The following is a 27,871-nucleotide window of genomic DNA, read 5'->3' as shown; positions in this document are numbered from 1 at the left end:
TGTTGATGAGCTCAACTCGAAAGCTTGCGAATTTAAAATTTTCAAGCTTCACTCGAAATAAAAAATTGAAGTTAGACTCGATCTCGAACCTTAAATACATGAAAGCCTTGCATTATATATATATATATATTAGATAACATATAAATGTTAATATTATTAATAATTTAATTTAAAAATCTAAAATTTTAATATATTATCTTTTTCGAGTAGCTCACGATATTTTCGAGTCGAGTATTGAGTAGCTCTCGTTGGCTCGTTAAGAATTCTAGTCATGGTGATCCTTATGGATGATCACATGGTTCATAGGGGGCATGGTGTATTTGACACTGCTGCCATAAAGAAGGCGATTTTCCTGATATATCACCGTTGAACAGTATATTTCCCGATCAGGCACCGTTCAGACTATATTTCTCGATCTAACACCCTTTGCAGAAAGGCGCGACCACTGCAACGCGCTTTACGCTGATTTGGTGCCACGTGGTGTAAGGCGCGCCTTATGCTGACATGGTATACACGTATGTACAGGGGTATAGCGCGGTGCAGGGGTCACGCCTTACCCCAGAATCTGCCACGGGTCCGTAAGGCGCGCCCCCCTGCGGCGCGCCTTGGGTATAATTACCCACCTACCCCGACGTTTCACACCCCAATCCCTCCCTATAAATACCCCCATCCTCAATCACTTTCATCGCACCAAATTCTCTCAACTTCTCTCAACTTCTCTCAAATACTCTTATAATCTCTGTCTAAGGTATATTTTATTATATTTTTAATATTTTGTATTTAATTTATTTAAGTATTTAATTTATTTAATATTTTATTTAATTAATTTTTTTACAGATATAAAATGGAAGACGGTTTACTTCGCTTGGATGGAAATCATATATCTCGACACTTTGTTGATACGGTAACATTTTAACATTTTAATTTAATTTAAATTATTAGTAATTATTTGTTGATTATTTAATGCATGATTATTAGATTAAGAATTAATTTTTGTAATTATTTAATTTTTGGAGAAGAACCGTGTATTAGATCTATTTATTAGGAATATTAAGTAAGTGATACCTAGCCGTGTCTTGCTGTATTTAGTAGAGGCTGGATTCGGTTACATAGGTAGATATCAGGGTCATTGTAAGATAGAACCAGACCTTATTTTTGTCTTAGTAGAGCGGTGGAGGCCGGAGACCCACACATTCATTCTTTCGTGCAGAGAGTGCACGATTACACTTGAGGATGTTGCTATGCACCTGGGGCTTCTGGTGGATTGAGATGTGATATCAGGGATCGCGCAGAGTTCCTGGACTGCTTTGTGTCGGGATAATCTAGGACGTGTTCTGGAAAGTTTTAACGGTGGTCGGATACTGTTAAATTGGTTAGATGCCAATTTTTGGGAGTTGAGCGAGGACGCGTCAGATGATGAAGTTAAAATGTATGCACGGGCATGCATACTGTAGCTAATAGGAGGGTTGTTGATACCGGACAAATCATGCAACCAAGTTTATTGTATGTGGTTGCGACATCTGACCGGATCACTCAGTTGGGGCTCGACAGTTTTGGCTTTATTGTACAGGGAGATGTGTCGTGTCGAGCCACTGACTACAGGATAAATACTATCGGCGGATGTCTCCTCCTACAGCAGTCTTGGGCATGGCATCGATTGCCCTTTTTATATCCCGTTGTGAAGAACTCATTCGTATTTCCGCTACTCTTGAGGTAATTATAAAACTGATTTTGTATATTAATCATTTTATATAGCGTATAATAATTTTTTTTCTTGAATAGGTGATCTACTGATAGGAAAAATCATCAGGAGCTACCTGATGATTTAGAAAAATTAGGGTGCTCATCGATCAGAAGGCTGGCACACAGGTATGAATTTAAATGTTTAAAAATCGATTTTAGATTATAGTTATATAATTAGATTATTATTTTGATAAAAATTATATATATTTGTTTTAGTTTGAATGAGTGTCATATTCTAATGATGATGTGAGGATGGTGATCCCACCTGAGTTGAGGGGCCCATCAGATGTTTGGATGGCGATGGTCCCTTTGATATATTATATGACCATCGAGTGACATTCCACTGATCGCATGCTCCAGTAATTTGGTTATTTTAAACCAATTCCGGAAGCACCTCGCAATATGGACGACTTGCATGCCACAGATAAACGCGGCAAGACCGATACAGATTGGCTGGTGAGGCATCATGAGTGGGTCGTGTTGTTGGAGAATCGACATCGGCGCCTTCCCTGTAGAGAGCCCATTTATGTTGATGACTTGATGGTTGGTGATGATTATTATGAGTGGGTTCAACAGAAACTGGAAACCGTTTCTGCTTCCCGAGGATGCACGAGGATGGACCTTTCCATGACGTTGACAGAGACATTCACCGACACAGCACCATCGTCCCCGACTCGTGGACGGAGAGCATGTGCTTCCGGTTCATCCTCAGCTACACCAGCAGGACCTTCACAGTAGCCACCGACTACAACGACTTACATACCGCAGCCATATGTTATGCTGCCACTGCCATTCCCTTATCTGATACCGCCGCCGCCACCATCACCTGGTTTTATAACCCCACCACTGCCACCTTCACAGAGTTATATGACCCCTCCTGGAGGCTATTATGGGTCTATGTTTGTAGATCTGACTTGGGGTTCGTATGTTGGATATTTGGCGGGTTCAACCTCATCACCCATGGTCGCAGCACAGACACCTCATGTACAATTTTCACACTCAGCGATGTCTGGGTTTTATGAGTTTTCCCAGTTTTCGCAGGCTGGTGGGATAGTCAGTCATACACCTCCAGAGTCCTTATTCTATGGAGGTGCTTCATCGTCATCAGCTCCTCATCAACAAAATTTAGCTGCTCAGGACGACGACGACAATGAAGACGATGATGACAGTGAGGAGTCACAACCAGTGATATGAAGAAATCCTCCTCGAGACCGACAGTCACCGCCCTGCGGAACACATTCGTATCGCATGCATCGATAAATTTTGTTTTTTTATTATATTTGTATTTAATACTTTTTATTGTAGTTATTTATTGGACTGTTTATTGTAATTTTTATTATTATTTATCATTTAATACTTACTTTAATTCGTTAATATGGTTGGATTTATTTTAATTTATTTTGATAAATTTGTTGGACTTTTTGTTAATTTATTTTGCTTAATTTTGTTTATTACCATTTAATATTAGTTATTGTAATTTAGTTATCATTTACCATTTAATACTTATTATGTTGTTAATATAACGCCAACGTCCAATCTCGTATAATTATATCATTTTTTTAATCTTCATAAGTGGTTATCGAATAACATTAACTTGAAGTAAATACAAATTAAAGTAAAATAATTATTAATTGATAAACAACTACATCATTTCCTCATCAATTGTTACTTGATGACAACAGAAGTGTACATATTTTTCTAGTGTGTCCTGGGTTTCTACAATGCCCACATCTTCTGTCTTGTCTAGATCTTTCTCGAATATCCATATCGCAATGAATTCGATTGTGTTGAGTTAATCAATCGATGTAATTGGCCAAGAGGGGGGTGAATTGGAAATAAAAAAGTTGGTGGAAGCTTTTGCAGAAAATTAAAAGAAGTTGCACAGCGATTTAGAGTGATTCGACTTTCTCAACCAAAGTCTATGTCCACTACCTTAGCTATCCACATTAAGGATTTTCCAAAAAATTCACTCATTTGTTCTTTCTTTTGAGGCCAAATAGATAACCTTACAACTCCCTCAAGAATGTACCCTAATTCTTGAGAACACTTTTTCTCAAAGAGAAATACACAAATTTGCAAACTTACAAGGAAAAACCTCACAAGGTATATTGTTTGCACAGTTCTAGAACAAAGAAAAGAACACTCAAGAATGAATACAATTGAGTACAAGTAGTGTTCTTGAAAACAAAATGAATATTGAATGAAAAATAGGTTTGAAGTGCTCAAACAATGAGTTTGATGCTTTCTCTTTAATTCTCACTTGATTCTTGTTTCTTGTTATTTCTTGTTGTTGATCAATGGCTTCTAAGCTTGTTTAAATACTCCTTCAATTGATTCTGAACGTTGGGGATGATTAGTGGAGTCAATAGAGCCGTTTGAGTGTGAAAACAATTAATAAAATCAGTTGGGAGCGTCAGTGCATCGATGCATACACAAGGTGCATCGGTGCATCAAGTGTAAAATTCAAATATTTTTACCGTTGAAGCCTTAGTGCATCGGTGCACTAAGAGTGCATTGATGCATAAAGTCATTCGATGTTTCAAAATAGCCTGAGTGCATCAATGCATGTCTTGTGCATCGATGCATCAAATTCATTTGATGTTTTCATAAAATCCTAAGTGCATCGATGCATAAAATGCATTCGATGTTCAATTTATTCAATGATGCATCGATGCATGAATTGGTGCATCGGTGCATCCCTCTGAAAAATTGATTTTAGGCTTGATTTTGGTTCAAAATATTTTGTGAAAATTGTTTCAAAAATATATTAAGTATAAAACACAATTTTACACATTTAGTAAGGTTTGAAATTGATCTTGAAAGACTTGGAGTAATAATTTGATATTTGAGTAATTAAATCGAATATACTTATCATTTGTAAAATCTTAAAATTCATTTAACTTAATTTGTTATATCGAAACATTAAAATGTTTTCAACAATCTCCCCCTTTCTGATACAACAAAACATTTGTGTAATTTTAAGATTTTCTTTAAAAATAAATTTTGAAATAAATTTTGAAATTACTCCCCCTTACTTTAACACTTTCTCCCTTACATTTTCTCCCCCTTTTTATTAAATCAAAAAGACTCTAAAACCGATTTAAACAAGGTTTTGAAAAACACAGCCAATTGATTATAAGTAGATATAACTTAAGCTGCTAAGATCAAAGATCAAGAGAAAGGTTAACCATTAGTTTCATAATCAATATTCATAAACAATGTGAAATGGCAAAAATTGGTCATAATGCAACTAATATGTAAATGATGCAAAAATAAACATTAAGCTCAAAATGAAAGTTAAAATCAAACCAAATGAAAGTTAAAACCAAACCAAATAAATAAGCATGTAAGTTCAAATATCCAATCATCCAACAAATTCAAACATCCAAAATAAAACAATCCATGAACATCAAAATGTTTCACAATTCAAAGTTCTGAGTTCAGGACGATAAACCCATTGGATCGTTTCCTTATCATTTTTCAATCTCGCTTTCTTTAAGGAAGTGAAATTATTTTGGTTTTGGAGAGGAATTAGAATATCAATATTGACCATAAGAACGAGTTTGATAAACAAGTTACTAAGGAGACAACCATAAACCAAAATTTCTATATTCTTGGAAGGAACATTGTTTATGGTATCTACTAACTCACTTCTGTGGCAGATTAATCTTCTTATTATGTTGGATACAATGTATCCACCATATATCTATTTTTCTAAGGGAGGAGAACCTACCTCTGGATGGTCGAAACCATCAAGAGATTAACAAATGAAGGAATAAATCGTGATGAGATGGTAAGGTACTAACGCTATCTTTAGACGTATAGGGTGATACCACAGTCTCATTTCCATTATATAAACCTAATTTATCTAGTCCAAAATGTGTAGCGAATGTGTCGTAGTAAATAAAAACGAATTGACCTAAAAGAATCGAATTCTTATGGTTTCGGTTCGACGCTCGTTTTGGACACATCGCATTAGAATAAAAAAAATTCAGACTAATTGTTGATAAACAATAGGTTTGAGTTTAAAGAGGTTATCAAACTTCCAGGATTTAAGAGTGAGAAGATATTAAAAATTCATATCTTCCATAGCTTGGATCGAAGGGATACACTCTTCCCGGATTTTGTATGACTAAAAACAAGTATGATACCTATGGTAGAGATCTTGTCTAGGACCAGATACATTAAAACAAGAGTTCATAATAGTCATATTTGGGTCATTTGAATTTGGATTTGGATTAGGTGGAGGAATAGGAGGTCGGGTTTGACTCAAGCGACTAGACGATGTCCTAGGTTGTTTAGGATTTGACATGGTTTAAGAAATCAGAAAAGGATAGGTAACCTGTAATTTAAAACGCAAGTATGCAATTTAATCAATCCCAAAACTCAATTGAGTCCGCAATAATTCAAGGTTCTCTAAACCGAATCCTAATGAGCATAGTTTTGAAAAACTATTTAGAAAACAATGTTTGAAAAATATAATATGTATAGTATTTCATTAAAACAACATAATTAAATCAAAAACATCAAATTTAAAAATTAAATTTTGATTTTTGATTTTTTTATTTCGAAAATTCATTGAAATATTGTGAGTTTTTGATGAAATTAGTTGTAAATTCTAGTTTGTAATCATCAAACAATCAATGTCCGATATAATGTTCATCCTATAATTAATCTAAACTAGTTCTAAAATCAAAATATGATAAAATAAAGGTTTTTTTAGAAAAATACCTTGGAAATTTCATATTGATGAGAATGAGAAGTTGTTTTGCTCGATTTAATAATAGTAGCAAGATATGGAGATGAAAAGCTCAAAGAATCCGACAATTTCTTATTGATTTTGAGCAAAAGGAGAATTTAGAGAGGGAGAGAGACGTATGGTTGATGAGAGTTTAGTTTTAGGGTTTGAAACAAATAAGAAAATAAGCCTTTTAAACCCAAAACCCGAAGGATGCATCGATGCATGGCTTTGTGCATCGATGCACATTTAAGGAGTGCATCAGTGCATCTTCATGATGTATCGATGCACATTCAAAGGGATGCATCGATGCACTATTCAGTGTATCGATGCATTAAGCACAAAAATGACAAAAATCTGTATTTAAACACTGAAAATGCTAAAATAAACTACTCTAGTGGTATTGGCAACTCATATAACGAAAATTAATTATGTCCAATCAATTAATTTTATTCTTGAACTTTATTTGAACATATAATCAATTTTCACTAAAAATCATAAAATCCCCCTAACTAAAAGTAAAAAATGCAATCAAAAATTATTATTAATATAAGCATTTTTCATTTATTCTTAAAAGTGCTAAAATTAATTTAAACATTAAGTGAAGATAGGTCAGTTAAACCTAATTCTCTTCTAAGTGTCCAAAATCTTTCTTTATCTAAAGGTTTTGTAAAAATGTCCGCTAATTGGTGCAAAGTATCAACAAATTCTAGAACTACATCTTCCTTAGCGACATGGTCTCTAATGAAGTGATGTCTTATTTCAATATGCTTAGTTCTAGAGTGTTGGATGGGATTTTTAGTGAGACAAATAACACTAGTATTGTCACATTTGATAGAAATGGTACCTACTTCAATTCCATAATCAAAAAGTTGTTGTTTCATCCATAAAACTTGTGCACAACAACTACCAGCTGAAATGTATTCCGCTTCAGTGGTAGATAATGTCATACAATTTTGTTTCTTTGAAAACCCAGAAATCAACATATTTTCAAGGAATTGGCAAGTACTGGAGGTGCTTTTCCTATCTAATTTGCATCCTCCATAATCCACATCAGAGAAGACATGCAAGCTAAAGCTATAGTCTCTAGGATACCAAAGTCTTAAACTAGGAGTGTCCTTAAGGTATCTAAAGATTCTCTTAACAGCTAGTAACTGTGATTCCTTAGGACATGATTGAAATCTAGCACATAAGCAAACACTAAACATAATATACGGTCTACTTACGGTTAAATAAAGCAAAGAGCTAATCATTGACCTATATAATTTAACATCCACACATTTACCTCCTTCATCTATGTCAAGCTTTGTTGATGAGCTCATTGGAGTGTCATGAGGTTTCCCATTTTCCAGTCCAAACTTCTTGAGCATATCTTTAACGTACTTAGCTTGATTGATAAAGATGCTATCTTTTCTTTGCTTGATTTGGAGTCCCAAGAAAAATAAGAGCTCCCACATCATGCTCATCTCGAATTCACTTTGCATTAGCTTAGAAAATTCTTGGCAAAGAACATCATTAGTAGAACCAAATATTATATCATCAACATAAACTTGAACTACTAATAAATCTTTACCTTTATGCTTTAAAAACAATGTAGTGTCAACCTTTCCTTTTTGAAAAACCTTTTTCGATTAAAAAATTGACAATCTTTCATACCAAGCTCTAGGAGCTTGTTTTAAACCATAAAGAGCTTTTGTCAATTTAAGAACATGATTTGAAAATTTTGAATCTTCAAAACCAGTAGGTTGTTCCATATACACTTCTTTTATAAAACCATTTAAAAATGCACTTTTAACATCCATTTGATATAATTTAAATTCATTGAAATATGCAAATGCTAATAACATTCTAATTGCTTCTATCCTAGCTACGGGAGCATATGTTTCATCATAGTCTATGCCCTCTTCTTGAGTATACCATTGAGCAACAAGTCTAGCCTTGTTTCTCACTATATTACCACTTTCATCAAGCTTATTCCTAAATACATACCTACAGTAGATTTATTACTAGGCCTTTCAACTAATGTCCATACTTTACTTCTCTCAAATTGATTTAACTCTTCTTGCATAGCCATAATCCAATGTTCATCATTTAATGCTTCTTTAATATTTTTAGGCTCTATGCATGAGATAAATGCAACATAATTACAAATATTTCTAAGAGAAGATCGAGTTGTTACTCCTTTGGATGGATCACCTATTATTTCACCATCATTGACATAGTTGTATTCCCTTGGGTAAGAGACTTCCCTTTCTTCAATGGTTGGATTCTCGAGAGGATCTTGAGTTTCCTCATCTTTCATTTCTTCCTTTGATGATGGTTCTCCAACGTCATGTCCAACGTCATTTATATTTATAATGCCTACATCATCATTCACACAAGAATCCTTCCTCGGAAGTGATTATCATCGAAAACAACATGTATAGACTCTTCTACAACTAAAGTTCTTTTATTAAATAATCGATAAGCTTTAGAATTTAAGGAATAACCCAACAAAATTCCTTCATCACTTTTAGCATCAAATTTGCCAAGATTGTCCTTACCGTTGTTGTTTAAAATAAAACATTTTCATCCAAAAGGATGAAAATAACTAATGTTAGGCTTTTTATTTTTGAAAATTTCATATGGAATTTTCTTTAAAATTAGCCTAATCATTACTCGATTTACAACATAACAAGCGGTATTTGTGGCTTCCACCCAAAAATATTTTGGCAAAATATTTTCACAAAGCATGGTTCTAGCCATTTCTTCTAAAGTTTGATTTTTCTCTCAACAACTCCATTTTGTTGAGGGGTTCTAGGTGCTGAAAAATTATGGCTAATACCATTAGAATTACAAAACTTAGTAAATCCAAGATTTTTAAATTCAGTGCCATGATCACTCCTAACACTAGTTATAGAGTATACTTTTTCATTTTGGATTATTTTTGAAAATGTGATGAAATGTTCTAATGCTTCATCTTTAGTACTTAAAAATATAACCCAAGTATATCTAGAATAGTCATCTACCAAGACAAATGCATATTATTTTCCACCCAAGCTAGTAGTCCTAGTTGGCCCAAAAAGATCTATATGGATCAATTGTAATACTCTACTAGTTGATACGTCATTAATGGATTTAAAAGAAACTCGCTTTTGTTTTCCTTTAGCACAAGCATCACAGATTTTATTATTATCAAATTTTAGTTTAGACAACCCTCCTACTAAGTCTCCTTGAATTAGTCGTTGCAAAACACTCATACTAGCATGTCCTAGTCTCCTATGCTATAACTAACTATCATGCTCATCCTTAGCAACTAGGCATAAATTAGTCATATCTATGGAATCTAAATGCACCATGTAAATGTTTCCTATTCTATGACCAACAAGCATAATCAAAATAGATACAATGTCAATCAATTTTGCAAACACTTAATTTAAAAATAAGACATTGTATCTTTTGTCAAATTTATCTAATCGGATTATGCTTTAATCCATTCGCATACAAAACATTATGCAATGTTGATTATCGAGATTAAAAGCACATGCATAAAGTTTTTGAAAATGTTATGCATTAAAACTTTATAATATTTAAAAAAAAATCTATGCATAAACATTAAGAAAAATTTAAGGTCAAAATTTTGCAAAACCAAAGTTCTTGAAAAATCGATATCAAATGTCAAAGATATATAACTTACATTTGTTTTTTTTGACCAAAAATTAATATGATCAACTAGAGTTTATAAAACATAACAAAAAATTACTATGTTCATCATACAATATTTTTCAACATACATGAGATAAAACATAATCATTTAGAATTATTCAACATTTAAAACATCATGCATGTATAAACTAAATGAGCAACCAAATAAAATAAAAATATTAAGTTTAGAGGTTACCCGTTCTTTTTATTAAGTTTAGAGTTACCCGTTCTTTTTTCATGTGTGGCTAGAACATCTTGAATATCATCATCACCACTGCTCCCACACACCTACAAGAGACATTTAAGTAGATTTTGGTATCCAAATTGCTTTGGATCCGTGAATGTTAGCTTCAATGCCCCTTGCTCCTTTTGGAACCCATACTTGTCTAATTTTAAATCGTTTTCCTTTCTTTAAAGGACAAGTATGTTCCTTATGACCATGATAATGGCAATGTGAATATATTGTCATTATTTAACTAAATGAATTATTTAAAATGATATATTTTTCTTTTGTTAAACATTCAAGCTTAACTTTCATATCGAAATTTTCTTTTTCAATACTTTCAAATTTCATTTTTAAAAGCTCTAAATCCTTCTTCAAGATTTCATTTTGATTTTCAAAATCCATTTTCGTTTCTAGAAGAAGTTTGTTTAATTTGAAAATTCTTTTTCAAAGTTTTCAAATTTTATTTTTGAAAGCTAACTCCTTTCTCAAAATTTCTTTTTGATTTTCTAAATCTAGTTTGGCTTTCAAAGAAGATATTTTTAGCTATAAATTTAGAAATCATTTATTGTATTTGGAGTTCAGGTCTCAAACTCCAAAAATAATTCATCATAAGCTCTTGTAACTCATTAAAGATTTGAATTTAATCTATTTGAGTTAGAAGATACCTTTGGCTCTGTGAGAGCTAATAGAGACATCACCTTTATTGGTTCTTATTCTTCATTGTCTCCATAGATCTCCTCAAGCTTATCCCACATCTCCTTGGCAGTTGAACAAGAAGAAACTCCTTTATATACATTATGACAATTGAACATAACATGTGCATAGCCTTTGTGTTTTTGTTGAGCTTTCTTCCGTTCTTGATCATTCCACTTCTTTGCCTTCTTCGTAAGAGAGGAATATCCTTTCTCGATTATCATCCAAGCTTCCATATCAAATGCTTGGATAAATATTATCATAAACCTCTTCCAACGATGATAATTTGTTCCGTTGAAGTGTGGAGGTACGTCAATTGGTCTGGATTCTTCCATGGAGAATGAACCGGAAGTGGAAGCCATCTTTATCGATTTAACTCTTTCCGAATCGACTCAAGAGGTGGTTAAACCTTCAAATGAGTGTAGATCTGATACCAATTGTTGAGTTAATCGATCGATGGAATTGGCTAAGAGGGGGGTGAATTGGAATTAAAAAAGTTGGTGGAAGCTTTTGCAGAAAATTGAAAGAAGTTGCACAGCGATTTAGAGTGGTTCGACTTTCTCAACCAAAGTCTACGTCCACTACCTTAGCTATCTACACTAAGTATTTTCCAACAAATTCACTAATTTGTCCTTTCTTTTGAGGCCAAAGAGATAACCTTAAAACTCCTTCAAGAATATACCCCAATTCTTGAGAACACTCTTTCTCAAAGAGAAATACACAAATTTGCAAACTTACAAGGAAAAACCTCACAAGGTATATTGTTTACACAATTCTAGAACAAAGAAAAGAACACTCAAGAATGAATACAATTGAGTACGAGTAGTGTTCTTGAAAGCAAAATGAATATTGAATGAAAAATAGGTTTGAAGTGCTCAAACAATGAGTTTGATGTTTTCTCTTTGATTCTCACTTGATTCTTGTTTCTTGTTATTTTTGTTGTTGATCAATGGCTTCTAAGCTTGTTTCAATACTCCTTCAATTGATTCTGAACATTGGGGATGATTATTGGAGTCAATAGAGCCGTTTGAGTGTGAAAATAATTAGTGAAAATAATTAATAAAATCAGTTGAGAGCGTCAGTGCATCGATGCATACACAAGGTGCATCGGTGCATCAAGTGTAAAATTCAAATATTTTTACCGTTGGAGCCTTAGTGCATCGGTGCACTAAGAGTGCATCGATGCATAAAGTGCATTCGATGTTTCAAAATAGTCTGAGTGCATCAATGCATGTCTTGTGCATCGATGCATAAAATGCATTCGATGTTCAATTTATTCAATAGTGCATCGATGCATGGTATATGCATTGATGCATAAAATGCATTCGATGTTCAATTTATTCAATGGTGCATCGATGCATGGATTGGTGCATCGGTGCATCCCTCTGAAAAATTGATTTTAGGCTTGATTTTGGTTTAAAATATTTTGTGAAAATTGTTTCAAAAATATATTAAGTATAAAACACAATTTTACACATTTAGTAAGGTTTGAAATTGATCTTGAAAGACTTGGAGTAATAATTTGATATTCGAGTAATTAAATCGAATATACTTAGAAAATCATTTGTAAAATCTTAAAATTCATTTAACTTAATTTGTTATATCGAAACATCAAAATGTTTTCAACAGATTGGATTTTGGACGACCACGCTCCCTCAATAAACTCGGAAAATTCATTTAACTTAATTTGTTATATCGAAACATCAAAATGTTTTCAACAGATTGGATTTTGGACGACCACGCTCCCTCAATAAACTCGGATTTGGTACAATCGGAAGCCAATCTTGAACCTCATCAGGGTCTTTGTCAATACCTATGGGGAGAACTCAACTTCGTATACCTTAAAAACTTCAGATAGTAGGTATATGTGATCCATAAAATGGTTATAGTCTTGACGTGTATGCGAGCAAGCTGTTATCACATGAGAGCATGTATATTTCAGAGCTTGAAAAAACCCGCAGTCGCACGTTTTATCCCTTAGATTTACTCTTAACGATACAACTTCAATCCCTTGAAGAGGTCGCAACAACTCTATGACACGAAACATTTCATGCCTTCTAGAGAAACTTGTTACAGACATCCCATTTGATGCATCAATTTTTTTATGTAGATTTGCAACTAATCTAGGGTGATACACATGACCACCTTGCATCCAAGTTTGAGCTTGTCCCCCGAGCTTCACAAAAAGTGCCCCCAAACGAAAATATATAGTCTTTACCAAAACTGCTACAGGTAAGTGACGTGTGTCCATATCAATATCCACAATCATATGCGTTCGTCCATATTTCTTTATCAATGAGGCTGATGTAATCATATCATTCCTCGTTCATCGCCCGCAAATCTTGAAGCATTGATTCAAAGATTCGAGGAAGTAGTTCGTAACCTGATCAAAAAATGTATAACTTACTAACATGATCAAAAGGATCGAAAAAAATGAACTACATCAGCTTCACTTACCCATGCGCACAAGTAATTGACGCTCATCATTCTTCTTGTATCTTCCATGGTAGTTCACAGCAATGTGTCGGAGACAATACCTATGTTGGACAAAGGGTGGTTGCCACATTGGACCCAAAGAATCCATTGCTTCTTTGATCCCAGCTCCGCGATCTGAAATGACACATATTTTTTCCCTCGTGATAACATGTGCACGTAAATTTCGGAGGAAAAAAGCCCAAGAATCTATATATTCTCCTTCGACAAGACCAAAAGCAACTGGAAGAATGTTGCGATTGCTATCTTGGACAACTGCCAATAATAAAACTTGCTTGTATTTTCCATACAAGAAAGTTTTGTCGATCTGGACCACATACTTGTAATATTTGACAGCATTAACGCACTGTGGGTAAGTCCAAAAAACTCGGTAGAATTGGCATCGATCGCGGATAACTCGATCATGATGGTATGCATAGGAGGTTTTGAAGTCCACATTTATCCCAGTATTCAACCTCCGCACCAGCCTAAACTAGCCTGGAAGTTCGTTGTAAGATGCATCTCATTCGCCATGAAGTTTGACAATGACATTTTGTTTTGCCAACCAAGTTTTTTTATAGAAGACAGTGTACTCATACTGTGATTGTATAGCTGAAATCAACACAGCAACAACTATATTAGAGCTTGCTTTTACCATGGGCATGATGGCTTGACATATCACTTCAGAGTCCAAGTTGGGATGATCTTGGTTGATCCCTCCAGCACAACATGTGTGAGGACCGTTGTATACTGTTAGTTCTCATCTATTGTTTTTCCTCTTCCTCTTTGATATGCGAACCATCCAATTGCATCCGTTTTCACGTCAGGCACAGTAGCATACATATTTTTCTGTCGTGGAGCGGTCGACTCTCGATTGAACAGAATTACAAATATTATAATTTTTTAAAGCCATCATCGCTTCTTCTTTGCTTGAAAACTCCATGCCTAAATATAACTCACCATTATTTATTGATGAGTAATATTCATAGTCACTGAGATGAGGCATATCCGCAAATTCTGACCCATACATTGCACCATAATCAGCTTCATACATGTGTGCTGGAGGGTCAGTTTGTGCCACATTTGTTGGAACTTCATCCATATCATCATCATCATCGGAGTTGAGTTGCAGTGATTCTGGGTGAATGAATATTCCAGTCTCAGCACCCTCCGCACCAGGCTCACGAAGCGGTTCTTATGGTGGAGATGATGGTTCCTCCATGCTCTCCACATTTAGGTCAAAGAACCTACTACTTACACGCCTTCCCCTTTAACTGGAAGGCATATATCGACATTCAGATCGAAAAAGATCGCAGTCGAATGCCTCCCCCTGGAGCTTGAAGCCATCGTGTCAAATGGAAACTGCACAGATTGTTGTGTCGATGGCATCTCCATATTAATGTCAAAGGGATTTACAGATGAATGTCTTCCATGTCTTCCCCTTGAACTGGACGCGATGTTGCCATACAGATTGTTCGTCGACCCACCTCAGTACATATCGTAAGGAGTTGCGGATGAATGTCTCCCCATTATGGCATTAAAATCATTACACATTACTGTCGTCGGGCTGTCAACTTGTTCAGCCAGCCCATAGTGGGAGCTTAATGATTGACCCCGAACAACACGCACTTGAATAAAATTTGCATACATCTCAATATCAGCGTCTGAATAATTACTTTGAGCTTCAACCATCATTTCAACATCATCATTGTTCAAAAGTTCGAACGTTGTATAAGTTAATGGCAACAATGATGTTAGAAATCTGTACTGCAACGACGACATTCTTCTACTACTTCCAACATGAATCTTCATCGAAATCTTCGTTATCAGCTCCTTAAGAGTTATGTTTCTCTTCAATGATATTTTAACACGCTCATTTGATAAGAAAACAACGCTGGTTTCATCTTCTCGAAATTCTCCATCATAATAAACAATAGCTGAAAGTCGCGTCATTCTTTGAGTTTAAAAGTGCATCAATATTATATCTGTAAAAAAAACAACTGAAACAATGCTGATTAAATAAATAATAAATGAACGAAAATATAACACAATAAAATTTTTACACATAAACGTAAATAATTTAAATAATATAATTTTATATTATTACTTGTACCGCAAAACTATTTCGACGTATATTCCCGCTTTTTAATTTTACAAACACAGAAATTAATTGACAACAATTAATTTAATATTTTTTCAAATAATCATAATAAACAATAAGTATAATAAAAAATATTATCACAAAATTACCTTATAACGAAAACTAGCACGAACTTCTAAATTAAATATGATAAGATTGTTGGATTGTTGTATTAAATTTTTTTTCTAATCGTGAGGAGATGTGAGGAGTTACCTCGGGGAAAGGGTATTTATAGCCGGGAAAAACTACAAGACGCGGTACCTGCATCGCGCCTTACATAATTATATTAGATAAAGCTAAGGTGCGCCCCCGGGGCCGCGCTTTACACACGTGTATACCGTGTCAGCATAAGGCGCGCTTCAGGGGGCGCGCCTTACCCCACGTGACACCAAATCAGCGTAAAGCGCATTACAGGGGCCGCGCCTTTCTGCAAAGGCTGTTAGATCGGGAAATATAGTCTGAACGGTGCCTGATCGGGAAATATATAGTTCAACGATGATATATCGGGAAAATCGCCCATAAAGAACGGGTTAGTCAATCTTTCAGCAGAAACAGCTGGTTTTTGTCCTATTTTGGAATCTAATTATGGTGTCAATAATCATACCATAATTTTTATAACAAAGTTTGAGCTTTTGAATCCATGAGAATTGAGTGAATTAATTGTATGAAGTTTTGGAACTTTATATGAATTGTTAAAATGAAGCCATTGGAATCCCATGTCATTGTACTTTATTAAGCTCCACTATGTGTTTTCTACATCTCAGGCACCTCTATGAATTACACCAGCATGTTGATCGTATTATAAGGTCAGGGACAGTGGCAAAAATCGTTCTTCCATTTGATCGCGAGACGATTAGGAGAATTCTTATACAAACTGTAAGTGTATCTAAGTGCATGAATGGATCATTGAGATACTGGATGTCTGCTGGACCTGGTGACTTTCAACTATCACCTTCTGGCTGTCATCAACCAGCTCTTTATGCCATTGTGATTGAAGATCAATCTTTGTTCGATTCGAGAGGCATCAAAGTAGTTACTTCGTCGATCCCCATAAAACCTCCCCAGTTTGCCACCATGAAGAGTGTGAATTACCTTCCGAATGTGCTTTCAAAGATGGAAGCTGAAGAACAAGTTGCATTTGCAGCAATTTGGCTTGATGATGATGGATTCATTGCTGAAGGGTCTAATATGAATGTGGCATTTGTCACAAAGGAACAAGAGCTTCTAATGCCCAAATTCGACAAAATTTTGAGTGGTTGCCCTGCTAGGAGAGTTTTGACTCTTGCGGAGGGACTGGTGAGAGTGGGGAAGCTTCGTGGAATAAGAGTGGATAACGTGTGTATCGATGAAGGGAAAAGCGCAGATGAAATGATGCTTCTTGGCAGTGGAGTCCTTGTACGCCCTGTAATACAGTGGGATGAGAAGGTCAAAGGCGATGGTAAGTTTCGTTTTTTACTTAAGTTGCAACATTTAGCAGCTAGTTTCTGGCATTCAGTGATTCAGATTTACCTGCATTTCACTTCACTTGCATTATTTTATCCTTGAATCTTGATGGATTAAGTGCTTTCTCCTATAAGAAAGTGTGTCCTTACTCGAACAGTTGTCGAAATATTTTGATCCTAAAACACCTTTTCGAAGTTCTTGAGTTGATGCATTGACAATTCCTTTTATGGGGTTTCTTTGTAGGCAAGGAAGGTCCAATATCCAAAACTCTGTTGAATTATATCCTAGAGGACATGAACTCCGGTCTGTCATCGGTCCGAGTGCCGGTTCGTTATTGAAGCAAATCTTGATTCATTATCTTGCTCTATGTCAGAAGGTTTTACTTCAAATTGTGAGGGGCTGCTGCCATTATAATGCAGAGCACTCTGGTATGCAAGTTAAACAGTTAGCTGTGTATTTAGTGTCGAATTTTAAAATCGAATGGATTGAACCAGTTGAATGCTTAAGTTATTTTAAAAGTTACACGCCCTCAACTAATAGTTTTTATCATTTGGGCTTATGCAACCAAAACAATATATCATTTGGGCTTATTAATAACATTATAAAAACAGCATATTATACAAAATTAAAATAGATTAACTAAATCATATATTTCAGCAAATAGAGGGGCTATACCCCGAAATAGACCTTCAAAGTTCAACACATACAGAAATTACAACATTCTCGTATGAGCGTCGAACCACAGTAGAATAAATAAAACCATTCTAAAAAGGGTTAATTATAATTTTTGTTAAACTCTGTTGGCACTTCTTTCTTGATTAATTAATATTAAAAAAAGTTAGTTCAATCATTCAACTTTTGAGTTTTATTCTTTTTTGTCATCTGATCGTTAAAAACGATATATTTTTAGGCCTTTTATTTTTTTATTGATTTAAAATTTTAACATTCTTCTCCCCTAAGGTTGATGTTTTTCTCCATTGTTATTTGATCGTCATCAATCAATATTTATTATATAATTAGTATTAAAATGTTCCCTTCTCACCTTTTTTTTCCTTCTCAAATTGATTTTTTTTAAAGAATGACAAAATCCAAATCAATATTAGCTTTATCTTAGTTTGATATACAATATCTACCATTTAATTAATATAAAATCAAAATACATAATATTTCTCCTCTTCTCTATCATTCAAATTTAAAAGAAAATACTCAACCGTCTATGAATTGAAGGAAGTATAAAAAATTTAAGTTTGAGAGAAACATTACATTACAGGGTTATTTTACATTAATTTATCAAAAAAATTAAATGATATTAAAGACTTGATATAGTGATAAAAAAAATTCGAAAGTCGAGTGTTTAAATTAAAAAATATATATAGTTGAGTGACTAAAATAGAAATACAAACAAGATTAAGTGATCAAAAAGAAGTTTAAACCGTTTGACGTCTACGCATGGTCAAAACGATCGCTATCATCTGGATGTGCGACGTGTATGCATCATTTAACAACACGTGGTCGATTCTGTTTAGCCAACCTATTTTTTCTTACAATCATTCCCGAATGATTGGGAGAAAAGATTAAAAAATATTTTGAGATTATTTTCCAAAAATAAGAAAAAGAAAAATAGAAGAAAACAATTCCATTTGCATTTAGATGGACAAACAGTGAGAGAAGCGAGGAGGGGGGGGAAGAGGGAGACCTCCTGCCGAATTTGGACTGTTTTGATTTATTTATTTTTTTACTTGTTAATGAGAGAATTCGTGGGAGTCTCCGGAATATTCCTCAACTTCGCCGGCCGGTGACCGGAATTGCATTTTAATTTTTATAATTTTTAAACTTTTGTTTTTGAGGGGGATAATTGTGGTGAAGATGGTGAATTTTTTGGTGGAAAGAGCTACGAGCGATTCACTGATGAGGCCTGATTGGGCTAAGAACACCGAGATCTGCCAAATACTTAATCATAATCCTGGGTACTCGTCCCACTGAATCCCTACCCCTACCTCGTTTTGAGAATTCGATTTGATCATAAAGAACGTATCTGGTATTAATTGTAGATTTGAGAGAAATCGAATTCTCTGTTACGCACACATCTTTATTATGATTGAACAGTTCCTTTGCTTTTCATTTTAATCCACGAATGTGTTTGATAATATAGCTTTAAGTATGCTTTTGGTTTGATTTACGGAGGATTTATATCCCATGTTTTAAATCAGGATTGAGCATTTTTGTTTAAATTTTCTCATGTGTGAGTTTTATTCAAATATATTATAATTTTTTATCGTAATTATTCAGATACTATAATGTAACCGTGAGTTATTTATCAGGCAAGTAAAAGATGTTGTGAAAGGCATAAAGAAGAAGCTCAAAAGTAAACGTCCTAAAGTTCAAATCCTTGCACTATCGGTAAGCTCCTGGGAATTTTTACTCTCATTTTTTCTATTATAGTCCCTAGATACAATTAGGGATAGTTACGATGCAGGGAGGGTCGTTTTTTTTTTTTCAAATTGAAGGTTTTCAAGCAATTTTACCTATTTTGATATTAGATGATGTTTCACACGTCCTGAATCTATCTTTCATTTTAGATGTTGTTGTAGCTACTAGATTGTATGCTAAAGAACTGTGGGGACATTGTCCATATGCATGTTGCAGACAGAAACATTCTTCCTCGGATGGTCAAAATATTCAAGAAAAAGGTAGGAAGTAATTCTTTTAACTCCCATTTTTGCATTTTTTGTTTCTTCCATTAAAGCTTGTTCTAAGTTTTTTACTGCCATAATGTAGAGTGATTATAGTGTCAAAGAGAAGATATTGATTCTGGTTGATACTTGGCAAGAAGATTTTGGAGGGGCAAGGGCAATATATCCACACTATTTTGTTGCATACCAAGAGTTGTTGGTACGTTCGATTTAGGTCAAATTCTATAAAAGGTCCCTATAATATATGTTTTTGGTAATTTAGTCTTTTTATTATAATTTCATCATCTCTAGCCTTTTTACTTTTCGAACCATGTATTTTCAATACTGAGACCGAGTTTTCTCTGTTATTTTAACACTTAACATACACATTTCGAACGAGGGCAATAAATGATCAAATTATAATAACAAGACTAAATTACTGAAAACATGTATTATAGGGACCTTTTATAGAATTTAGTCTTTTATTTATGACTCCCATGTATTCAAAACATAGTTGTTATGCAAGCAGTAGTTCTACATAGTATGGCCTTCTCTCAGTTTTTCTCTGAGGTAAACTGGTTTATAATTTCAGCGAGCTGGAGCAGTATTCCCCCAGAGAACTGAGAGGCCTCGAACTCAACTTGCAAATCCCCAAAATGTACGCAACTCTGATCAGCAAGAGGTGGATGACCCTTCTGGAGAGCCTGACTTCCCAACCCTGAGGTATTTTTGTTGCGTCTAAGTTGTTTTGAGTCGTAAAAGCCTAAGTTAATCAGATTCCGATGTGTCTCGGATACGGATATGTATCAGACATTGTATATCGTCAGAAATATCGGTATTTGTGACATTAGTGATAGTTATATTACACTGATAATTCACCATTTGCTACATAGTATTTTATCATGAATGATCCTGCAGCTAGTCTTTTAATTGGAGTTCCATTTATTAGTTTGACAGAAATTCAGAATGCTCGGAGTATCATGAATGTCCTTGCAGATATGCTAAACGCGTTACATCCTACAAACAAGGAGGTATTCGTTTACAATTTAAAAATATAGAGAAAAGAAAGATATTTTGTTTACTTCCTAAAACAATTCTGTGGTATAATGAAGAACATATCCGGTAACCTTTCTTCTACAACTTCAGGGAGCTAAGCAGGATGTCATCATTGACTTGGTGGAGCAGTGCCGCACCAACAAACAAAGAGTTGTTCACCTAGTTAATTCGACTTCGTAAGGATGATTTTTCTTTTACTATAACTTCCTAGTCTCACGGTACCATTTTTACATGTCGATTACTCGATGTAGTCATCTGTTTTTACAGAACCGTAGGCTTTGCGTTAAATAATTTTATATTTAAAACATATATCACCTTTGATTCTCTATATCTTGTAGGGATGAATCACTTCTACGTCAAGGTTTAGAACTGAATGATGATTTGCAGAGAGTACTAGCCAAGCATCAAGCAATAGCTTCAGGAAATTCTCCTCAAGCAGACAAAAATAAGCCTGAGCCTGCAAGAGAAACCGGGAATGCCGGTGATCCTCTAGTCGACACTGGTGATATCAGCAACCAGTTTAATGAGAGGTAACACTTCTTTGAATAGGATTTTACAAAATGCAGGGAATTAGTGATTAAAAATTTGTGTTGTATGCTAATCATGATCTTATCTCAGCATCCTGCAACTTGGGTACAAGTTTTTTTCGCAGATCCGTCAACTTGATATAGTGATTAGTAGTATATTTCTCTAAGTGAGTATTTGATTTGTTTATAAAATTTTAGATTTTCAGGGTTGGGAACTGAAATTTATTTATTTCTGGGTTATCTGTCATCCTTGATCAGATGTTTCCGGTATCTCAAACTTTGACTAACCGGCATTCTTCGCAGATCTGTCTTTGGTGCTGCTGCAAGTTCTCAACCAGATAATACTGCTCCAGCAGCAGCGAGTCCCAAAATAGACTTGCTTAGTTGCGATGATTTCAATTCACCAGAGGCAGATAATTCACTGGCCATTGTTCCTTCTGGAGAACCACAACAAACAAGTCCTGCACCAGAGCAGAAAGCCACTGTTCCGTATATGTTATCTGATGGTAACAGCACTTATGGTTCTTCTAACATACAAGGTTTCCCTGGACAAACCAATCCTTGGACTCCTCAGTTTCAGCAGCAGCAGAACTTTCATGGGAATATGGGTCCTTCCTGGAATAGTCAGCTGGATCAAAAGCAGCAGTCCCTTTTACCTGTTTATGGTTTGTTTCTGTTTACAGTAAGCTTTTCATGCCGCATTTTTCAATCATTGACACCGTTAGTATCATCAGTTGAAATTTACCCTCAATAGAACTTATGCATTCGTACCAACTTTAGAAGGAAATTATTATAAACTCGATAAACATACCTAATAGTGAGAAAATCTTGACAGAAAATAATAACATCAGATTCATTGTGGTCTTTTCTCTTATCAAATTCATGTAGTGATGTTCTAGGCTTCTTTGGCAGGCTGAATGATATATATTCTTGATATAAAACCACATTAAAACCGATGAAACTTACTTTTTCCATGTTGAGAAGGTCACCAGAGCGGTGCCGTACTAGCACTACCACTGCCACCCTGGGAAGCACAACCAGCAGGCTCTAGCCCAGTTCCAGGTGCTCAGTATCCCCAGCCAATGGTAGGCATGCACATCCAGCCGATCACAACCGGTAATTTTTCCACAATCGATAATAACCGGGCCATGCAGGGAAATCAGTTTGCTAGTTTTCACCCCCAACAAAGCCAAGGAGTTCAATATATTGGCATGATTCCACATCAAATGGCAGGTGGTCAAATGGTTCATTATAATCAACAAGCTCAACAAATGTATGGAAACCCACAAATGGGAGCATCATCAGGGTATGCCCAGCTGCAGTATCCTGATCAGCAAATGCATAGGCTATCAATTAGAGATGAAAATGGCTTAAGCAACACTTCTTCATACCAGGTTTCAAGTTCCTCTTATGCTCCACCCAGCAAACCTTCAGAACCAGAAGATAAGATGTTTGGAGACCTTGTTAATATAGCAAAAGTTAAACCAACAACAAATACTCCTGGAACACCTGGTACAATGTGAAACCCTGAATTTCTTTCATTATTCTGATAAGTTAAATTGAGTTTGTTATTCAGGTTTGTAATGATTGATTCGTATCGAAACTGTTGATATGGTTGTAAGTTGCAACTTCAAAAATATATTATTTTTCCGAATTTCTATTTGCTTCGAGTTTGAGTGAGACATTCTTCCATCATTTTTTTACTCCCAGAGTCTCTCTCAAAACTGCATCGGATCTGGTAATTTCAGCATGATCCAAAAACAATATAATAAATATGGCATGAAACGATAAAAAATCATATTTAATACATGTATCGTATAAATTTTTCATGTTTAGTACCTTAATCGTAGCTATCAATCAGTCGGATTACAGCTTGTTATTAAATTCTACTTCTTTCATTGTTGAATAAGGAAGGAGAGTATTAAACGTTTGTAATCAAAACAGAAACATCGAGACCAAAGAGATGATAATGATACTGCCATCAACCAGAAACTACAAAATTTCCATCTAAAGACTTAAAACAAAGATCATCAATGCAAATCACAAGAGATGCAGAACTGGAACACAAACCATAAGCTTTAACAATAAACCGTGTTAAACTAATTTTCAGAGAAATGAGACATATCTGGTTCAATTCATGTCTTACCGGTTTCTCATTGATCAATACTTCCAGAATTCAACATGTATCATAACAAACAATGAGAAAATTATTAAGAAATAACCCTTACAGATTTCAATTACGGAATGAAACAACACTCCATTTTGGAAAGAAAAATAACAGTCACAGACTAGGGGTGCTGTTATAAAGGCATAGAGATACCTGCAACATCGAAAAACAACATGAATTAGAAAAAAAATGATATGTTACTGTAACTGATCAATGATCTATGCGCAAACACAAAATACTCAGAAAGAAATAACAGCATGAACAAGATATTCGGTGTTTTTAACATTATTCTATCAATTTATCATCACTATTGACAGTAGTACTTTATCAAGCATACAAAATGCAGGCTTATTTCACAAAATAAACTATCACTATGCATGGCTTTACCAGTGAATGCTAGAGGGCATGACAAATGCATGCTATAAGCTATGCTCTATAGAGGAACATCTGACATTCAAATATATGGAGAAAGCTTCTAAAACTGTAAAACATACAATTCTTGATCACAAAGTCAAGAATTTTGCATTGGGGTCAAGATAAAAGGTGCTTTGTGTAGAGAAGGCCAAGGCCCTTACCAACCTGCTGCAGATTCGGCCTGGTCATATCACAAATGGTGGCAAGCAATAAGGCGAAAGGATTATATGAAACAGTATGACAAGTATTTCAACAATTCATCAATGATTCTTGCAATAAAGTCATTTTTTCTAAAAAATTAATTATGTGGGGTAATATGGATTAACCGCAATGGCGTAGCTGTTTCGCACAATCACTCCATTTTTTGTACTAATAAGCTTTAGTGCTGTCAATCTAAAAAAAAATTAATGTTATTCAGTAAGAAAGAGACCTTGAGGAATCAAACCCCAACTCTGAGATTCCGCGGCAAGAAATGATCTGAGGCGAGCTGAAGCAACTGCGCTGTGCAATGGCATCATTGACATTAAGCAGCTCAACTCCACTGGTAATCTAAATTAAGGGTAAAAAGAAAAAACTGTAAAATATTATTTCAGAGACCAGCAAAATTAATACTTTAGAAACTCAAAAGTTTTACTTATGAAAAAGCTCACCTTGAAATCCCAGAAATGCGATTCACTGGAGAAGAAACTTGAGAGTGAGAGCTAGATTTCAATGGAGAAACAGTGGGTAACACTGAATTGTTGCTTTTAAGCTTTAAAGGAAGTGACTTTAACCGAGCCGATGATAATCTCGAGATAATATTCGAACCAGACATTTAAAGCTATCTTCTTCTTCTTCTTTTCCTCTTACCTTGTGGGATCCGGATCCTAAGTTGTTGTCACTGAGAGGTTTAAGCTTTTCTAATTTCTAGGGTTTATGCCACATTGGTCATGTTTGGATACGCATCTTAAATCATCCTACTTGAGTCTTATCTTATTCGGTCGGATCAAGGGTCAAGGGTCACGGCAACTTTCGAGCTTCAACCATTTAATGTAGATGTTCATCATTTAATCTAAGTTATATTTAAATTATATTAAATTCAATTATTAGTATGAATTAAGTAACCTTAAATATGTATTATTATTTTTTTCTCAATTAATATTTCTTAAACTTCATCGACATTATTAGTTTTCTTTTAATATATCATATTTAAAGTATTCATACAATATATATATATATATTAAAAGGATGATATTTGTAGAAGTTTTAGATTCAAACACAAAAAATTATAAATGTATTTAAATTTTTATTGTTGAGAATCTTTAAAGTAAATATTATCTTGTAGTCTCCTTTCATATGGGCTATTTTGACAAAAGGATGTGACTAATATGATAGTGATACTTTAAAGATTCATTTGAAATATTTTTGAAGTTCAAAGATTAATTTAAAAATATACAATAGTTTGGGAAAGTTATGTGCAATTAACCTAAAATAAAATAGATCGCTAAACAAAGAGCCAGAGCTCCGTCATCGAGCTTTCACTTTTCAACCTCGTCAAAATCTAAAAGGCGACCAAAGAAGCTTCCTTTTCTCTCTTCCCAGGTAACCTCTTTCAGGCTCGATTCTAATAATCTCTTATCAATTTTAATTATCGTTTCTATCAATTTCATTAATATATATCTTATTTGATTTGATCTCTAAAAAATAATTGGTAATTAATCATTTTCGCTGTTTGCAAATTGCAAGCACTGCACACTTTAATTTATGGTGTAAAATCGTTAACGATTTACTTGTTTTCTTTGAATTTCGCAGCTATTTGGGACGCTGATATACAAATATCGAATTTTTTCTGAAGTGTCTTTGAATTTCCAGCTAGAAAGGAAATATGCAGGTTAGCTGATATTTACGTAGATTGCTGGGGGTTTTTTTCTTGGTTTAATTATGTATTTTTGTGTGTATTAGATCAAATAAATGGCGATTACCTTAGAATTTAGTGTGGGTTGTTGTGAAAATCAATTCTTTCTTTGATTAATATGTTGAAAACTTTATGCGAAGGCATCAAGAGCAAGGTTGTTTAAGGAATACAAAGAGGTCCAGCGAGAGAAGGTGGCCGATCCGGATATCCAACTAGTCTGTGATGATTCTAACATCTTTAAGTGGACTGCCCTTATCAAGGTTGGTTCACACAATGTAAAAGAGAGGAAGAAAGAAATACGGTGTGGACATTTTTGTTCTTTGGATTTTGTCTTGAATTATATGACCCCTTTTTTTATATATAGGGACCATCTGAGACACCTTATGAAGGTGGAGTGTTCCAGCTTGCTTTTTCTGTTCCAGAGCAGTACCCTTTGCAACCTCCTCAAGTGCGGTTCCTGACAAAAATATTCCATCCCAATGTGCATTTCAAGGTATGAGTTATGTGGCTTGATTGTGTTGTATGCTTTACTTGAATGCACATCATCAAAGGAAAGAAAGATGTAAGATTGTGTGCTGATATGTTAGTAAACTTTGTGGATCTCCCGTTCCTTTGTTGAATTGGGCGATAGGTGATTTCACTTGGCAGTCACGACTGCCAAACCAAAGATCTTAATGGAGAAGCAGTACTTATTCACCATTGAACATGTATTAGTGTCTTTGTTATTCTGCATAAATGAATGTAGTGCTTACTTTTTGAATGTACCATGTAGCATTCAAGGTTGCCGATTCATCTAGATAAGGGAGAGAACATGTGGAGAAATTTATGTGAACTCTTTATGCCAAATGATTGTATGGGACTAACAAATAGTTATGTGTAGTAAACTTAATCTTTTCCAAGTTGATGCAAACCCTTCTATGAACTTCACTTTAATTACCACCAGGATAGGGAGGAGAAATTGGATCAGAATGTCAGAAGTTGACTATAAAATTAAAAATCAGTAACTTTACAATCTTCTATATAATACATTAATACTTTCCCCTAGATCATGTTTTAGTGGTGGAAAAAGGTAGAGCTGGGTTGTTAGTTCTATTTCCATGTATGTATTTGTAGGATTCCAAGCTGCTCGATTGAGAATTTAGTCTCTATTTGTCATTACACTCTTGTACAGACAGGAGAGATTTGCCTTGATATATTGAAGAATGCTTGGAGTCCTGCATGGACACTTCAGTCTGTTTGTAGGGCTATAATAGCTTTGATGGCTCATCCGGAACCTGATAGCCCGCTTAATTGTGATTCTGGTAAGTTGGTCTATTTAGTGCTTTTCTTTTCTGATGTTGCATTACAAATTTATGGGGAGGAATGTTAGAAGATCATATTAAACATAAACTTGATAAATAAGTTATTTTACTCGTTTCAAGCATTGGTCTATGTACATTACTGAGAAATGAACATACTTCTGATAGAATAGGTGTCAAAAAGGCTGTTTTAGCAAAACAGTATGGCCGTGTGAACTGAGAAATTAAAAATGAATTGCGCATATAAAATTTTCGAGAGAGTATATCAGAATTGAAGAGGTCTGCTGTGCCAACTCCCTATAGTTTCTTTTCTTTTTCCTGCTCCATTGCTGTTCCCATTTCTTTGAGCTTTGATATATTGGCACCCTTCCTACTTGTTGGCAGGCAATCTTTTAAGATCTGGTGATATCAGAGGATTCCAATCTATGGCACGAATGTACACCAGACTCGCAGCCATGCCCAAAAAAGGGTGAACTTATGATGCTATAAACCATCTTTAAACCGTAAGACACAATTATTCTGGTGGTTTCACTTGTGCTTTTCAAACATCATTATAGAAATTCAAGAATATTTCCAACTTTTCTGATCCAAAAATATCAGTTTCAGCTATAACTTCTCTTACGTTCAGTTTCTTTCTCAAGTAATATGTCTGTATCTTTATTCCAAAAAACTGCAAATATAAATCATCATTGAACTCGAAGCAA

At 34.6% G+C, this 27,871-nt stretch overlaps 4 protein-coding genes across 7 annotated transcripts; 3 read left to right on the top strand and 1 right to left on the bottom strand.

The window, feature by feature from the left end:
* The first annotated feature begins 271 nt into the window (after positions 1 to 271).
* LOC120192456 (D-amino-acid transaminase, chloroplastic-like) lies at positions 272 to 17,529 on the top strand. Its single transcript, XM_039195234.1, has 3 exons — positions 272 to 344; positions 16,460 to 17,134; positions 17,383 to 17,529. Exons 1-3 carry the CDS (start codon positions 272 to 274, stop codon positions 17,475 to 17,477), a joined length of 843 nt encoding a protein of 280 aa, XP_039051165.1. The 3' UTR covers positions 17,478 to 17,529.
* Positions 765 to 22,939, top strand: LOC120192455 (TOM1-like protein 9). Of its 2 annotated transcripts, XM_039195233.1 has the most exons (13): positions 765 to 776; positions 1,395 to 1,403; positions 19,005 to 19,106; positions 19,461 to 19,539; positions 19,731 to 19,829; positions 19,918 to 20,031; positions 20,404 to 20,534; positions 20,761 to 20,842; positions 20,958 to 21,043; positions 21,206 to 21,397; positions 21,698 to 22,059; positions 22,379 to 22,479; positions 22,549 to 22,939. In XM_039195233.1, exons 3-13 carry the CDS (start codon positions 19,006 to 19,008, stop codon positions 22,915 to 22,917), a joined length of 1,716 nt encoding a protein of 571 aa, XP_039051164.1. In that variant the 5' UTR covers positions 765 to 776; positions 1,395 to 1,403; position 19,005; the 3' UTR covers positions 22,918 to 22,939. The 2 variants fall into 2 exon arrangements, with proteins under 2 accessions (XP_039051164.1, XP_039051163.1); XM_039195232.1 differs by having other exon boundaries at positions 22,379 to 22,939.
* On the bottom strand, positions 15,210 to 24,949 carry LOC120192458 (protein NONRESPONDING TO OXYLIPINS 2, mitochondrial-like). 2 transcript variants are annotated; one of them, XM_039195238.1, is made up of 4 exons: positions 24,626 to 24,949; positions 24,406 to 24,524; positions 23,680 to 23,714; positions 15,210 to 15,220 (listed from the first exon to the last, which is right to left on the bottom strand). In XM_039195238.1, exons 1-3 carry the CDS (start codon positions 24,787 to 24,789, stop codon positions 23,695 to 23,697), a joined length of 303 nt encoding a protein of 100 aa, XP_039051169.1. In that variant the 5' UTR covers positions 24,790 to 24,949; the 3' UTR covers positions 15,210 to 15,220; positions 23,680 to 23,694. The 2 variants fall into 2 exon arrangements, with proteins under 2 accessions (XP_039051169.1, XP_039051168.1); XM_039195237.1 differs by lacking the exon at positions 15,210 to 15,220 and having other exon boundaries at positions 23,528 to 23,714; positions 24,626 to 24,948.
* A 552-nt stretch (positions 24,950 to 25,501) lies between these two features.
* Positions 25,502 to 27,864, top strand: LOC120192457 (protein PEROXIN-4). 2 transcript variants are annotated; one of them, XM_039195236.1, is made up of 7 exons: positions 25,502 to 25,556; positions 25,767 to 25,845; positions 26,010 to 26,129; positions 26,234 to 26,362; positions 27,041 to 27,170; positions 27,552 to 27,706; positions 27,738 to 27,864. In XM_039195236.1, the coding sequence occupies exons 2-6, from the start codon at positions 25,840 to 25,842 to the stop codon at positions 27,638 to 27,640; spliced, it is 474 nt and encodes a 157-aa protein (XP_039051167.1). In that variant the 5' UTR covers positions 25,502 to 25,556; positions 25,767 to 25,839; the 3' UTR covers positions 27,641 to 27,706; positions 27,738 to 27,864. The 2 variants fall into 2 exon arrangements, with proteins under 2 accessions (XP_039051167.1, XP_039051166.1); XM_039195235.1 differs by having other exon boundaries at positions 25,537 to 25,570.
* Positions 27,865 to 27,871: the final 7 nt, after the last annotated feature.

Source organism: Hibiscus syriacus, unplaced genomic scaffold, assembly GCF_006381635.1.
Source record: "Hibiscus syriacus cultivar Baekdansim isolate YM2019G1 unplaced genomic scaffold, ASM638163v2 tig00116975_pilon, whole genome shotgun sequence".
In the NCBI taxonomy this organism is placed as follows: Eukaryota; Viridiplantae; Streptophyta; class Magnoliopsida; order Malvales; family Malvaceae; genus Hibiscus; species Hibiscus syriacus.
Note: the sequence above shows the minus strand (reverse complement) of the source record. Positions and strands in the feature narration are given on the sequence as shown.